Here is a 17145-nt window from a genome sequence, read left to right as displayed (position 1 = left end):
ACAGTAGTCTGTATTTAGTGACCAAAATTAGAAATTCTGAAATCAAAGCCATCCAATTCCTGGTGCAATACTCTACTTAGCTGTGGTGGATTTCTACCAGTTTGCACTGGTTCGGGCGAACTGATAGTGGTGGCAGCGGGAGGCTCCGCCCACCTGCCCGAACATCATCACGGATGTTCAAGGCTCTGCGCATGTGCAAAAGTGCCGTGCACAAGTCAAGCAAGTGTGCCGGCCCGCGCTCACAGTTCCGAACTGGTAGCGAAGGTAAGTGGAACCCACTACTGCTACTTAGTAAATGTTTTCTTTGATTTGCTGTTGACATGTATAAAATGAGAATTAAAAAAAAACCTCACAAATTGGGCAACATCATAAAGATAAGAATATAGTAAAGAAAAAGAAAAGAAATATATAAAGAAATGACTTCCCCCTTCATCACAAATATAAACAATTTTAGTGCCTTTATTATATCTTAAAATATAAGGAATCTCTTCTTCCCATACTTCATCTTTTGTCTATAAACAAAATGTTAAAACTTCATCATTCAGTCCTGATTACCAGAAACAATGATATATATATTTTTAATCTAGATCAAATAAAGCAACTTTATATTTCTTCTCTTTACTTTTAACAATCTTGGTCTTTAATCTCTTCAAATGCAGGTAGTCCTCAACTTACAACCACAACTGAGCCCAAAATTTATGTTGCACTCACTTGTTAAGTGAGTTGTGTCCCATTTTATGGCCTTTTTTGGCACAGTTGTTAAGTGAATCATTGCAGTTGCTAAATTAGTTACACACTTGTTAAGTGAATCTGGCTACCTCATTGACTTTGCTTGTCAGAAGATCCCAGGACATTCCAACCATCATAAATATGAGACATTTGCCAAGGGTCTGAATTTTGATCACATGACCATGGCAATGTTGCAAAGGTCGTATGTGTGAAAATCGGTCATAAGTCACTTTGTTCAGTGTCTTTGTAACTTAGAATGGTCACTAAATGAACTATTGTAAGTCGAGGATTACCTGTAATGTCTAAGAATCTGATTTCTCTCACTTCTTATAAAATCCTTCAAAATTTTAGCAAGTCTCTTTTGTAAATCCAATATAGGAAAGTGATCTACTCTTCTGGTTTATTATCTATATGTCTCTTTTAATTACAACATCAAGTGGTTTTATTTGTATATTTAGTACATCACTTTTTCATTTTTCTTGTAGCTTGTCATTTTTAAATCCAGATTCAAATAAATTTCAGTCTCGGCCAGTAGAACATGTTCCCCTCTATAACATCATTTACACACAGTCTACCTATAATGGCAGATGTTCTTAAAACCAACTTATGAATCCATTATTCACAAATATTTTAATATGACATTGTTCACAAATATTTTCCAATATGAATTATTGAATATTAACTAAAATAATTAACTTTGCTCCTTTTTGTATTATTTATTTCCTTTTGTTATTATTTTTACTCAAGGTGGCGAACATCATCCAAACACACCTTTCTCCTCCTATTTTTCCCACAAAAACAATCCTGTGAGGTGGGTTGGGCTGAGAGAGAGAAGTCACTCAGCTGGCTTTCATGGCTAAGGTGGGACTTGAACTCATGGTCTCTTGGTTTCTAGCTTGACGCCTTAACCACTAGACCAATCTGGTTCCAAGTAAATATGTTAGCAAGTCACAGTTAAGTATTCTCTTTTAATTTAAGGTTGACTCAGCCTTCCATCCTTTCTAGGGTGGGTAAAATGAGGACCCGGTTTATGGGGGCAATAAGCTGACTTTGTATAAAATATACAAAAGTATGAAGGCTATTGCTTAACGCATTGTAAGCCGCCCTGAGTCTCCGGAGAAGGGCGGCATATAAAAATAAATAAATAAATTGTAATCTTTAATTCCTTCTGGTTCCCCTTAGTGGGCAACCTTCAAAGTCCCCTCCTATCACTTTTTTGTTTAAAATTCAAGGCAACAACAGTTTCCCATTGGAGGGATTCTTATAGTTAATTTCAACGTCTTATTTCAAATCCACCTCGACCCTTTGTCTGTTTATAACTTTCCAAAAACAACAGTCTAATTACCCTGTTTGTCATTTGTTCCACAAAAATGGAAAAAAAAAAAAAAAGAGTTTTCTAAGTCCTTAAACTCATAAAGTTTCCTTCGGTAAGAATTGACAGAAACTCGTCCAGTGAATGCCATAAAACTTGCCATTCTGAAGGTTCTTAATATTTGAAAAGCAATAAAAAAGCACTTCTAGAATAGATTAAACAATGAAGTTCAGCTGAACTCTGTGTACATACAGCTAGCCCTCCACTTATGACCAGTTGCTTAGCAACAGTTCAAAGTTACGACCTACCTGGAAAAAGGGAGTTACAACCTGGTTCCAAAGCTCCAACAGTCACACACACACAAACACACACACACACACACACACACACACACACAGAGAGAGAGAGAGAGAGAGAGAGAGAGAGAGAGAGAGAGAGAGAGAGAGAGGGAGAGAGAGAGAGAGAGTCCTGTGACTGCACTTTGGGTTCTTCGCAACACAGCCGCATTTATTTATGGCCATTTGCTGCATCCAGAGGTCGTACCACTATTTTTCACATTTTTTCCAAAACCCAGGGATTACTTCTGTTTTTTGGCAGAACCGCGCCTTAGCGAACAATGGGTTTGCTTAAGGAATACGGCGTTGGTTTTATGACTGCCATGTTCGACTGCCACAACAAAAGTCACAAAATCAGATTGGTCATGTGATTTACTTATGACCATTACACATATGACCATAATGGCTTGGCTTCGTCACAGTCGTATGTCAAGGATAACCTGCATAGGCTACATTACAACTGTAGCTTAGATAGACTCCCTGAATCCCCAGCTACTTGACTCACAAGCCAACCACAAAACCAGTGGTGGGTTCGGAGGCTCCGCCTACCCTGGTTTGGAGGCTCCGCCCACCGACCTCGACGTCATCAGGATGCTTCTGTGCATTCGCATGGCCCCGTTGTGAACCGGTAGTAAAGGTAAGTAGAGCCCACCCCTGCACAAAACCCTCCGTCCCTGAAATCTACTCACAAGGAGCTGGAGTGCATATGGGTGATCCCAGGATCTCTCTTTTCTCCAGAGAGATTTTGCCAGCCAGCATCCACCATCAAATTTCTAATCTCACCATAATGCCATCCCTAAGAACATGTAGTTTGCCACATCCTCACAGAAATGCCATTTGTTTAAAATTTTTGATAGAACAAACATCTCCTCCATTCCTACTTTTATATGCTGCTGAACCTAATACCAGATAGGCCAGGTTCTTAATAAAAATAAGTTATAAAAGTATTAGTAACTGAAAAAGATATCTCTTACTTTCTTTTTCAAACTTCTCCCCCCGCCCGCCCCCCCCAAGATCTATGTGAAATATATTAGTAATAAGCTCAGGACATAAAAAGGAAGGATTTCTTCCCAGACTGCATTATTAACTTGTGGAATTTGCTATCTCAACAACTGATAATGACTCAATATACCAGTTTTAAAGAATTAGAAAAATTTGCAGGTGGAAAGAATTCTGGTTGACAGCTAAATAGATCCTCACTGCTTAGAAGCACTGTGCTTCTGAATAGCAAACCCGGGAACTGGGAACTGGGAAGACACCTCCCAGGTCCGTCCGCCCCCCGCCCCCTCCCCCATGATTACCAGGATTCTTGGCTTCTGTTGGAAACAGGATATTGAGCTATAGATAATACTGTATTGGCATTGTAATCAGGATTCAGGAAGAAAAAGTCACTTTTGAAAAGCAAGGATACGGTAAGTGGGAGGTAAGAGGCTGAAAGCAAGAGAGTGGGAAGTGAAAAAGAGGATGAAATTAAGGTTACCGAGGCTTGCAGCAACTGGGTTTCTGGAGAAAAGAGAATCATAAAAACCTAGAGGTGGGAAGTAGCATTTAGGCACTCGAGTCGAACCAAATAGGCAGCCTAAAATTGCATTTGCCTTTTTTTGCATTGCTGGTTCATATTCAGTTTGTAAACATCTATCTTTCTACAATCTTTTTGTCCTGTCCTGTCCTGTCCTGTCCTGTCCTGTCCTGTCCTGTCCTGTCCTGTCCTGTCCTATCCTATCCTATCCTATCCTATCCTATCCTATCCCATCCCATCCCATCCCATCCCATCCCATCCCATCCCATCCCATCCCATCCCATCCCATCCCATCCCATCCCAACAGCTTGCCTTCAGAAGTTGTGGGAGCTTAATCACTTGAGACTTTCAAGAAAAGATTGGACTGCCATTTTTTTTTAAATTTGATTTATATGCCGCCCTTCTCCAGAGACTCAGGGCGGCTTACAATGTGCTAAGCAATTTGCCAGATATGGTGTAGGGTCTCCTGCTTGAGTGGGGGGTTGGACTAGATGACCTATAAGGTCCCTTCCAACTCTGTTAATCTGTCTGACTAAACAATCTGTTTCTCTGTCTGTCATCCAATCCCATCCCATCCCATCCCCCGACCCTATCCCATCCCTTTGATTTTTGTTCTCTTGGTAAAACAAACCTTGGCATTTGTCTCTGTCATATTCTATTCTCTTATTTTTACTTCCTTTTTCTAACCTTCAGGATAATTTTGAATCTTATTTCTTTCTTCTTGAGTCGCATCCCATGTTGTGCCATCTGCAAATTGGATAAGCATTCTCTTCCTTTTTGCTCCTAAGAAAGCTTACTTAAGAATGAAGGAAGACTGGTTCAAACATCTGTCTCAGATTCATTCCCTTGGAAGTCAGTCTCTGACAAGCTGACAAGCAAAATTTGAAGGTAGCAAGGTTTCCACATGCTGGACTTCCTATATGTTCCTGTAGGAAGACATTGTAGGAAGGCAACCATGTCTGTCTATGGTGGCCGAAAATAAGAAGCCACTTCCCAACGACTAATTTTTAAAAGCTTTCATGAGCTGGAGGTCACATCATCATATGCACAAAGTGACTAGACTGGTGTAGGATTTCCAACTAATCTATGCAACTAATGATGAGAGCTGCAGTTTTCAAAAAAGCTAATGCTTTTTAATGAAATCTGTTAGTTGGAGAACGGGTTCCAATCATACTATCTTAGCTGCAGCTAAGAACAAAGGAAAAACCCTATTGGCTAAGAGGGAGTACATTTAGTGAAGCCTCTTGTTTTCTACAATGACCATTTCTCTTCCCCTTTTGCACCTGGGATTGACTTCTCGAAGATGCAAATAGTTGTGTTGTGGAACCAGACCTGCAGGGTGAAATCTTTGTAAGAGGCCAGCCAGTGTACAGACTCTGACTCAGTAGCTGACAGTTTCATTACCAAATCAAACCAGAAATTTACCATCAAACAAAAGGTTATCAGCAGAGCCATAAAGAATTTTCCCCAGAGCAGAAATTCTTCACTTGGGGCTTTGTTCTCCCTTTTGATGGGAAAGCACCGCAGTTCACTGAGAGGAGATGGAGACCAAGGTTAGCAGACCTCCTGGATAAGGTTTTTTTTTTTTTTGGCAAGCAAATATTTGCTACACAGATGGCAAAGAGAGTGGGGAGGAGGACAGGAGGAAGAATACAGACAGATAAAAATAGTGGCAGGGCAGATTGATCAGCAACAGAGAGGCTAAATTGTGATAAAACTTTTATCGTTATTCTTTTTCAATACTTGCTATATCAGGATTTTGTCTGGGTTGCTTATGAAATACAGCAGTATTTCTTATTTCCTTGACCCATAGCCAAGTACTGTTGTATAGTCTGCACAGAACACCGTAGTATTAACTCTTACCCTGTAAGATATTTTAGAATAACTATATTTTTCCCTTTATCTTAATGAATTGTGACTCCTGGTGTTTTATTTGCTGGTCTAAGACCAAATAAGGATTGGTTTGATTTGATATAGGAGATATGCATGTTCCGGTTAAAGGGTCTTGCTATGTTTAGTTTAGTGAAAGGTAGACTAATGAGATATTAATAGGAGTCTTCCAAAATCTGAAAGGTTGTAACGCAGAAATATGATGGACTTACTCTCTTTCATCTAGAGGTCAGGATTATAATTAATGGGTTGAACCAGCAAGAATCCTGGTTTAGGTGAACACCAAGAGGGACCTCTTGTCTGTTCAAGGTCCAGTAAATGGAACATTCAGCCACAGGAATTTATGAGTTCTGCTTTGCTAGAGATCTTCAAACAGGATATGGATGGGCATTTCTCAGAGATCATCTACTGGACACCGTATTGGAGCAGGGAATTGAACTAGATGACATCAAAGATCAAACCCTATGATACTATGGACAAAGTGGTACAATCATATTACATGTTTCACAATCTGCTTTGCAGTCCATAAGGCCAATGAAAACTTAGCTTTAAGCTTAGGTTTTAGCTTAAAGCCAAAACAATGACTAGATAGTCTGAAAGAGTACTGTATCTTCTCCTAGATTTACCTTCCCAGACTCTACAAGCATCACCTGAGCCCAGTGGTGGGTTTCAAAATTTTTTACTACCGGTTCTGTGGATGTGGCTTGGTGGGCGTGGCATTTCTTGGTGGGCGTGGCTTGGTGGGTGTGGCAGGGGAAGGATACTGTAAAATCTCCATTCCCTCCTGATCAGCTGTGATTCGAGAGGCAGAGAATAGATGGGGGAGGGGCCAGTCAGAGGTGGTATTTACCGGTTCTCCGACCTACTCAAAATTTCCACTACCGGTTCTCCAGAACTGGTCAGAACCTGCTGAAACCAACCTGTGACTCCTAATCTGGGAGAGTGGCTCCAACAGTTCCCAGGAACAATGTCAGCTTTCTGTGTAGGAAGAGATAAGATCCTGCACAGAATCTCCAAACTCCCAGACCTCTGGTAGAGGGCCCAAGATTGATGAAGACACTCATCATGTATAGAGTGAGAGACGGATTTTTAAATACTTCTGGGTAATCTGTGTCTTCCTCAATCTTGGGTCCTCTACCAGAAGCCTGGGAGTTTGAGGGTTCTACACAGGATCTTAGCTCTTCTTAGCACTGCACTCACCACATTTATATATTCATCTGTTATACTGTTGCTGTTTGTTGTTTTACATTGTATGTTTTTAATAGACATATATATTGCCCAGGGAAATTGTGGTTGCTGGGTGGTTTAGAAATGTAATTAATGCATTAATAAACACCTCTCCCTGTTATTTGTTCACAGAAGCTGGTCTTCAGAGGTAGATTGCCTATGAATATGGAGCAACCACACCACCATCTGACTAACAGCCAATCATAGATCTCCCTTCCTTCATCACACTACTCTCTTTTTGAAGCTAAGTCAACTGCTATCATTAGCCACTGCCGTAATCACTTCTATAAATTAATTCTACATTTTGCAAAAAAAAAAACAAAAACACCCAACCATTTTTCTCCTTGCCTTGAATTTCCTGCTCATCTATTTCATTTGGCAATATTCCCTCCGTCCTTCTCCATTTTCTCCATATCCTGTACAGCATTGTATTCATGCAACTTCCTCCTTTCCTCGCTCTCATTCTCCAGCCCAGGACTGAGAAATTGCATTTCATTTAATCTTTTCTTCCCCTCCCCCCAAATTTGACAAATTATCTGTAATCCCAGACAAGAAATGGCCGATTTCTTGGGATGGGGGTATCAATTCCTCCCAAACGATGTGGGTTTTGAAATTCATATTCCTTGCTTACTTCTTTGTATTTGCTTCCCTGCTCACAATTCCAATCGGCAGAATCTTTATTCTCGCCACAAAATGTGACAGAAGAGCCTTATTATTCTTTCTTTACTTCTTTCACACTTGAGCTGAAGCATCCAGACCCTGTCACCTGCTCACAAATTGCATTTGAAGATGCTTGCAACAATGAGCATCAAAAAAACACCCTTTGAATATCTCAGATTACATTCTGGGCTCTCAGCTGATGCAGAGAGTGATGTCATAGGTTTGTGTGAGCAAAGATGCAAAAAAGATGTCTCTATTTAGAAAAAGAACCACCTGTAGAAGGTCTGAGCCCCAAAACACATTGGGGTTTAAGCCTAAGGACATAGTGAGTGCAATCAGATGCAGAGTCAACACAACCTTTTCCCATACTTGCATTTGTCACATGTTAGGACAACAATGTTACGTGGTTGAAAATTCAGGCTTTGTAACCCCACATATCCAGAGGAAATCAGATTACAAAGTTCTAGAGGTTGTATAGGATAGCTGCTATAATCAGAATTCTTCAAAATACTGTTTTCTCAAAACATGATTTGGGTAGAAAGGACACTAAACTTTTCTTTGTTCCTTTTAAAGATACGCTCAGGGCATTGCTTCTTAATACGACACTCTGCAAGGGCTGGCTTCTGGCTATGAAAAAAATATTGTGTTCCTGTTCAGACGTGGTGTGTTATTTACAGGTTTGTGTTTTTTTAGTGGCAAGTTGATCATCCGGATCCTCAAAGGTTTTTCATAACAGCAAACAAGTCACATTAACTTTAATTAGCTTATTTGTTCCCTATGACTATCATTAAGTGTTGTACCTTATGATTCCTGACGAATGTATCTTTTCTTTTATGTACACCGAGAGCGTATGCACCAAGACAAATTCCTTGTATGTCCAATCACACTTGGCCAGCAAAGAATTCTATTCTATTCTATTAACATTAACAGCAGATAAATTCTTTGGCTTGGAAAGCTAAAGAAGTGTGAGCCCAGATCAGATACCCTGATGGATGGGTGGCTAGATAGAACTAACAAGAAGCCATCTCTAAAATAGCAGCAAACATACTGTACCCTGTATTTATCATTGACGTGGGTTTTTCAGTGCATGTGTTATTGTTAATTTAAGGAAGGCTGGAAATCATGCCGAAGATTGGCAGCCAAGAGCAGGAATTATGCCCATAGCAAGACAGATGTTAGCTGTGCCCTTGAATTAGTGTATTGGAAACTGCTATTTTGACCTTTCCAACCAGACACTCTTCTTATCCTAACCCTGCATCCTAGAAAATCTGCTGTCTCAGCAAGACTATCTTTTCCCCTCTTCAGAAGAGTCTGGCTTCAGACTCTCCAATCTAGCACCTTTGAAGAGGGGCTCCCTGGAAATATCTGCACTGCTCTTCAGCTTCTAAAAAAAGAGGCTCCAGGACAAACCTCCGTCACGAGAGGACACCCCCACACCTCCCTTGAATTCTCTCTCACACACCCTTGTTAATGTTGTAGCCCCGAGATTCCCATTCCTTGGAATTTCCAGGTCACAAACTGACCTTTAGACAGTTGGGGTGCACTCTACTCCTAGGGACAAGGTTTTCTTTCAGGCCAAACCTCAACCTCCAGGTAGCCTATTCGGTTTCAAAAGGCTTCCCGCTCCAGGTTGACGGCGCCTTTTCACCACAAATCCGCTGAGCTTCGGAGTGCACGGAGCTCCCTGAAGTAGGGACTCCAGCCCCTCCTGCACCCTCAGCTCCAAATCAAGGAACCTCCCTGAAAGAAGCAGCTGCCTTTTCCCCCTTCAACCCCACCCGTCTCTTCCACCCCGAGGGCGCATCGTTGCCTTCCCTTCCCTTCCCTTCCCTTCCCTTCCCTTCCCTTCCCTTCCCTTCCCTTCCCTTCCCTTCCCTTCCCCTCCGGTTGCTCTCACCGGCGATACAGCGAGGAGGGCCAGGACATCCTGGGGTTCCGGAGGGCCGGCCGGAGCGAGGCATCGCAGGTTCCCGAGCGCAGGTACTTCTCGGTGTCGGAGTGGAAACGCTGCTTGATGCGGATGTGGGTGCGAGGCTGGCGCCAGAGGTGCTTGGGCGGCTTGGCCAGGCCGGCTCCTTCGCGGCTCAGCTCCAAGGGGCGGCGGGCGGCGCTGTCCTCCATCGCGTGGTGCTGAAACGGCCACGTGGAGCGAAGCCCGGCGAAGCGAGAGAGGCAAGGAGGACCGGCGGGGAAGGCAGAGCCGGGCAAAGTTTGGCTGGTGCCGCTCAGCCTTGGCTCCTACCGAAGTGGCCCCTCTGCCTTTCTCCGCGCTCCTCGGCCGGTGGCAGCTCTAACCGTTATATAGCGCCGGCGATGAGAAGGCGCTCCGGCCAAGATTTATTTACAGCTCTCCGCCGGCTCATTTAGTGAGGCGGGGCGGGGCGAGGCGAAGGCTCTGGCTGGCCGCTCTCCACTCCCAACACAGTTGCTGCGCTCAGGCTGGCCAGCCTCGAAACGACGAGGTGGGGCGCATTTCCCTTCTGTGCGCGCCTGGATCTCGGAGCAGAGAGCTGCGCTCTTCGCTCTCCGGCGGGAGAAGGCGCCGCAGCAGAGCGACACAACAGGTCCCGCAGCTGCCTGGATAACAGCCGCCAGCCCTGCCTCCCAGCACCGCCCCAAAAGTCTCTCTCCAAGCACTCTTGCCCTTTTTATATCCCAACGGGGTGGGGAGGTGGATTCCCTGAAACCACGCAAAAGGCTGGGAACCAGCCTCCATAATCCTACTCAATTTCAACCACAGACTCGAGCGAAAGGTCCTTCCATTCATAGATTTCAGAGGGGAGAATCTCTTCGGTCATTAAAAAGGAAGAGTGGCTTCCTAAGGCATCTGAAAAGTAAACAGCGGCAAAAGGTTTCGTGGACTTTAGCCAGCTTCATTCAGTGCGTGGAGGGTTGCCAAAGTGGCAAATAACATAAAGGAAAAACCCCACTTCTTAGGAAAAGTAACTGAAAACAGTGGGGCTAAAGGAACAGCCAAGACATTTTGTTACTGGAAGGAAAAGATGGAATCGAGTGGACTTTTTAAAATTGTACCCAATTAGATTCACCCACTCAAAAGAGCCCCATAAACACGGGAACCTGGACGGGTAGGTTTTTTTTTTAATATCTCCCTTAGGGGGGGAGGTTTAGGGAGATGCTTGGGGAAAAAAAAGATATAAAAATGAAATGTGAAACCTACAAATCTATATGTGAATATTTTCTGTTGGCTCTATCCTATATTCCATTATATTGCTATTACTTCCATAATTATATTATTCTACTAGTCAATTACTATTACAATATTTCCTCCATATTACATCATTCTATTTATAGAATAATGTATAATTATTCTATTATACCATTTCCTCTTTACTGTACCACTCTCTACAGTATTACTAGCAATGTCCTCTTCTTACAAATCCTGTTCTGCTTTCTGCTTTAATTCCTCACTCTCTGGAAGTTCTTTTTTCTTCTCTATTAATGGTACTTTGCTCTGAAGAGCCTCTGTCAGAGCCTTCATTTTCCTCTGGAGTCTGGACCATTTGCTCCCTTTGAAGGAAAAAAAATCACTTCTTTTATTTGGCTGCTTTTCTCTGTTTGCTGGTGGATGCAGAACTTCCAAAATGTGCTTCTCCTCCCACACTTGTCTCAAGGTTGCAGCTTTATTGGCAACTCTGCCAGGCTGACGCTGGGAGAAAAGGCTCAGACGGGAGGGGAGGAAGGCAGCACAGGTGCCTGCAATTTTCTAAGCAGCCATCTCGTTCACAAGCTGCCACCGCTGAATTTTTCTCCAGTTAATGGGGTTAAACTGATCCATTTAAGTGGCCCAGGGGAGACTGCATAAGGCAAGTTCTGTCTCTTGATCCAAGGAATTCAGAAGGAAGAGCTATGGGGCTGCCACTACCAACTTTTTTAGACCCTTGAGGCTGGTTTCTCTCTCTCTCTCTCTCTCTCTCTCTCTCTCCCTCCCTCCCTCCCTCCCTCCCTCCCTCCCTCCCTAATGATTGGAGCAGATCTAAACAGGATTTCCAAATTAGCAGCCTAGTCATAGAGATTGGAGAGCCAGTTTGGTGTACAGATAGTCCTTAACTTACAGCCTTTTGTTTAGTGACCGTTTTGAAGTTATAAAGTTGAAAAAAAAATAATTTGCTACCAGTCCTCACACTTATAACCAGTGTAGCTTCCCTGAAGTCACACGCTCACAATTTGGATGCTTGGCAACCTTTGTGTATTTACAAGGGTTGCAGTGTAACAATGTTATTGTCATCTACTTTTCCAGCTGATTTTCAAAGTCAATGGGGGGGGGAAACCTGATTTACTTAATGACCACAGCAGTAAAAAGGTCGTAAATCAGGTGCAGTCATGTGATGACTCACTTAGGAATGAAAATTCTTGTCCCGATTGTGGTTGTAAGTTGCGAGACACGTTAAAGCATCAGACTAGAAATCTGGAAGCTCTGAGCTCTAGCCCTGCCAAAGCCATCTGGGTGACTTTGGGCCAGTCACTCTTTCTCAGCCCTTGGAAGGAGGCAAGGGCAAACAACCTCCATAATCTTGCCATGATATCTGCAAGGACTTATCGAGGCAGTTGCCAGGAATTGAGATTGACTCAGAGGCACACACCTCAGATTCATGGGAAAGTCTATAGAAGAGAATGTTTGTAGCTCAGGGCTGAAGTGCAAAGTCCTTGGTGCTCTCTGAGCTTGGTTGTTTTCTTGCAGACATTTCATTACCAAACTAGGTAACACCATCAGGGCTAGTAGGAAATGGGGTTTGCTCTCATTTTATATACTAGTGGCTTGCCTGCCAGTGTTGATGGGAGTGGTCTTGGTGGTTCATTGATTGGGTTGCTCACTGTTGTTTATTATTATACCCCCACTCCCAAATGTTAGAGTGTTAAAGCAGCGGCCCCCAACCAGTGGTGAAATGTAAAATTTGTTACTACCGGTTCTGTGGGCGTGGCTTAGTGGTGGTGGGTAATATGACTGAGTGGGCATGGCCAACTTTTTTTTTTTTTTACTTTTAAAACCATTTTTTCTACAACCTCTTCAGCTGAAGAGGTTGTAAAAGAATGCTTTTAAAACCTCTGATGATCCCAGCTGACTTGCCTGATCGGCAGAGGCTTTCTTTTTTTTTTTTTAAAGCCTCTGATGATCCCAGCTGAGCTGCATGATCATCAGAGGCTTTTTTTTTTACTTTTAAAAGCATTTTTTCTGCCAAAGAGGTTGTAGAAAAAATGCTTTTAAAAATAAAAAAAAGCCTCTGATGATTGTGCAGCTCAGCTGGGCAATGGTGGGGGGGGGCAGGGATTTTTGCTACCGGTTCTCCGAACCACCCGCCTCCATCGCTATCGGATCGGGTGATCCGGTCCAAACCGGGAGCATTTCACCCCTGCCCCCAACCTTTTGGACACCAGGGACCGGTTCTATGGAGAGAGGTTTTTCCGTGGCATCATGTGTTGCCTGCATCACACGGATGGGACTTTACTTGTTTGTGCAGCCCAGTTGCTGGCATGCCCGTGTGCCGGTCCATGGACCAGGGGTTGGGGACCCCTGTGTTAAAGGACTATATGCATGCCTTAAGCTTTTGCAAGGGTGCATTTACCTATTTTGCCTCTTAAAATTGCTTCAAAACTTTCAAAAGCCCAAAAGGGAGATCTTAGTTGGATTTTAGGGGCCCTGCCCCCTTGCAGGAGGCTCAGGGGATTGCAAAATATGCCTCTGGCCCACACTTTTTTTTAGCTCAGGGGTGTCAAAGTCACAGCGTCATGTTGTCACATGACATATCATGACTTTTTTTCCTCTTTGCTAAAGTGGGGGTGGGCGTGGCCAGCATGTGAGGCATCTGGCTCGCGGGACAGGAGTTTGACAGCCCTGCCTTACCCTGTGGACATTATACTTCCTGTGAGGCTACAGATTCCAGTTTGCCTTTCACCCACTAGCGTACATTGCAAAACAAAGAAAACATGTACAACTTTGAAACGGGTATCGGTTCAGGCTTCTAACTGAAGCATGCAACAGAAAGCACTGAAGAGCCTTATTGGCAACAATTACATGCAATTTTATCTCTTAGGAAACTGACCCATAAACTCAAGGAATCGCCTCCAAATTTTGTACACATGTCACAACAGTCCTTTCATCTTTCACGTAGCTCTTAAATGAGCCTGCATTGAGCTGAAGACATAGGAAAACTGCCCACTTTCACTAAGAAGGATGAGAAGCAAGAGAAATTTGCTTCAGCTCCTCTGAAAGGCAAGAGTTTCTGTCACCATGTGCAGCTGGATGCAAAATACAGGCAAATTAATCAAAAGCTTGTTATGAAATCGTAAGAACAGCAAAGATATGCCAGCAGCCAGCATGGAAGCAACTAAACAAATTGTTGTGTATGCGTGTCCATGCATCTCTGCCCTTCCAGCTGAAACCCATCCATCTGATCTGTCATTTTAAAGCTGTTCATAATTTATGTTCCGAATCTATAAAGCTGAGGAATCTAAAGCAAAATCTTTCCGTTTGGAACGCTTGCAAATTACAATTTACTGATCACGGGGCACTGCTTTGCATCTCCGTGTTTGTAGAGGTTTAGGATATTCTCTTCTGCACACAGCATTGTGATACATTTTTATGCATGCATAAACAGCCTTCAAATTTCATCTTGGGGTAGAAGATCCTCAGCTTTCCACCAATGCAAATCCTAGAAGAAGGGAACTTTTAGAAATCTTTTAAAATTAGAAGCCCACTTTGGGATGCGGGCAATAGTAGGTTGATTAGGATGGTAATCTTCAGATTAGAAATATTAACTTGCATGGAGTAGGGTAAGCATGCTGGGAGTAAAACATTGGTTGTGCTGTGGCATACATTTAGTCAAAATATGACAAAATTGTCCAACAGTGCCCTTAACATTGTCAAATGAACGTTGCATGTGTCAGGGATACAACCAAGGCTACTAACATAATCTATGTGACATCTACTATATTACTAAAAAGCAAAAATTATGGCTTGCCTTCAGAAGTTGTGGGTGTACCATCACTGAAAGTTTAAAAAAAAAGATTGGATAATGATTTGTCTGAAATGGTATAGAGCAGGGGTGTCAAACTCAATTTCATTGAGCTGAAATAAAGCCCTCCCAAGCTCTATTTTCGCTGGCAGAGGGTTGGAGGCCATTGCAGCCAAAAATGGAGCCTGGGAGCCCGTTTTCGCTGGCAGAGGCACCGCAGGCCAGTCCTTTGCTATTTCCAGGGCAGCCCTGCAGGCCAAATCTAAGCACCACCCTGGGCCTTGAGTTTGATACCCATGGTATAGAGTCTCCAGCTTGAGCAGGAGGTTGGACCAGAAGATCTCGAAGCTTCCTTCCAACTTCCTTCCAACTCTGTTACAGGTAGTCCTCGAGTTACAACTGAGCCCAAAATTTATGTTGCTAAATATGCTAAGTGAAACATTTGTTAAGTCAGTTTGCCTCGTTTTACAACTTTTCCTGCCACAGTTGTTAAGTGAACCATTGCATTTGTTAAATTAGTAACATGGTTGTTAAGTGAATCTGGATTCCCCATTGACTTTGCTCATCAGAAGGTCACAAAAGGAGATCACATGACCCCAAGACACTGCAACCGTCATAAATATGAACCACTTGCCAAGCGTCTGAATTTTAATCATGGGACCATGGGGATGTTGTAAGTGTGAAAAACAGTCATAACTCACTTTTTTCAGTGCTATTGTAACTTTGAGCTGTCACTAAATGAACTGTTGTAAGTCAAGGACTACCTGTATTCTGTTATTCAGTTATTGTAAGCAGATACTCATGAACGTATTGGCTCATCATTTCATAGGTATTTCCTTACCAAATTCCTCAATGCTGTCAACAGATACCTTGGGAGAAAAAAAATGATGATGTACCATTTTGCCTGATTGAAGGATACAGATACAAAAATTTTAGCAGTATATAACAGGATAACAGAATAACAAAGTTGGAAGACTCTGGAGATTCTCAGTCATCCAGATCATGGTTGTTCAAGGATGCTTTTTCGAGAGGCAGCTGGACTTTCTGGTTTTTCTTTGAAGATGTTTCACTTCTCATCCAAGAAGCTTCTTCAAAAGCACCTTTGGGACAACAGTTAGAAGGGATATTGGAGGTTTTCCAGTTCAACCACCCTTCTCAAGCAGGAGACCCTCTACTATTCCAGACAAGTGGATGTCCAGTTTCTTCTTTAAAACTTCCAGTGATGGAGCACCCACAACTTCTGTAGGCAAGCTGTTCTACTGGTTAATTGTTCTCATTGTTAGTAAGTTTCTCCTTAGTTCTAGGTTGCTTCTCTCCTGGATTAGTCTCCATCCATTGCTTCTTGTCTTGCCTCCTGATGCTTTGGAAAATAAGTTAGCCCCACAAATACTGGAACATTGCTATCATGTCACCCCTAATCTAATATAGGTGGGGGAAATATGCACATGGTCCAAAACAAAACATATGAAAAAAACTAGAGTGACTATAGGAAAAGGGGGGGAAAGTATGAAAAAAAGATACATTCCAGTAGCATAACTCCTCATACTTCTGTGGCATTCTGTAACAGCTGCCTTTTCACTCTGTTACGAGCACCTTCCATGTGTGTGATATCCACTTAGCCATTTAACGTATTTATGGATAAATGTATAAGAAATATTTCTGGTAACATTTGAGATCCGAAGTATTTGCATTTTTCTATGCAGGCATTTTGTTGCTGTTGGCTGCGAATCCAAGTAATTTACAACAAATATTAAAAATGGATTGATTGTCTGATGCAATGAGAAGTATGGCCTGAAAATTAATGTATCAAATTCTAAGCTAATTGTGCTTGACAGAGGAAATGAACAGTTGCAAGTTATACGTAAATCATGAAAGATTAAAGCAAGTGGGCGTTGTGTACCTTGGTAAAATGTTTACAAAAATGGGGAAATGAGGGAGACATGTTAAGTTGCTGAAAGAAAGGTAGTGGATCACATTTGTTGTGTGGAATCTATCCCTGGTCAAAGAAACAAAGTGGCTTCAGCTAGTCTTGTTATTGTGGAAGAATTGGATGTGTCAGGAGAAATATAAAAATACGTTGAACTGTGGTGGGAATGGGTACTCAGGAGGCATGTGTTGTAAAGCAAAGAGGATCAAACATTTTATTTATTTAGTTCGAAATTTTATTTGCCGCCGATCTCATATCCAATAACTCAGAGGCTTTTGAATGAACATAGGCTGAATACAAAAGTGAATGACTGATGGAAGAAGTATCTGGAGGAGATTTCATGCTATAAAAGAGAATGAAAGAGGCTGGAATTGCAAAATAACCTTATGAAGACGAAGTGAATGATTTAAAAGGAAGAAGACCAAAAGGTCACAGTGGGATGGAGTTGATGAGATCCTCAAAAAGAAAGGGATGAGAAATTTATAGAACAAAGAGCAATTCAGGAAGCAGGGTATCATCGGGGTAAAAGAAACAATTGGAACATTATGGAAAATAATGTTATCATTACCCAGGAT

The 17145-nt window shown here is 42.5% G+C and overlaps 1 protein-coding gene across 1 annotated transcript in view; it reads right to left on the bottom strand.

Moving 5' to 3' along the window:
• The window catches only part of PDE4C (phosphodiesterase 4C), a 127332-nt gene extending 117473 nt beyond the window's left edge, over positions 1 to 9859 (bottom strand). The window contains exon 1 of the mRNA XM_034437624.3: positions 9570 to 9859. Coding sequence (XP_034293515.2) covers positions 9570 to 9793 — 224 coding nt within the window. The 5' untranslated portion in view covers positions 9794 to 9859. The remainder of the gene's footprint in view (positions 1 to 9569) is intronic.
• Positions 9860 to 17145: the final 7286 nt, after the last annotated feature.

The sequence above is a fragment of the Pantherophis guttatus genome, chromosome 1 (assembly GCF_059756535.1).
Source record: "Pantherophis guttatus breed Tessera chromosome 1, ASM5975653v1, whole genome shotgun sequence".
Taxonomy (NCBI): Eukaryota; Metazoa; Chordata; class Lepidosauria; order Squamata; family Colubridae; genus Pantherophis; species Pantherophis guttatus.
This window is presented reverse-complemented; position numbering and strand designations above follow the sequence as displayed.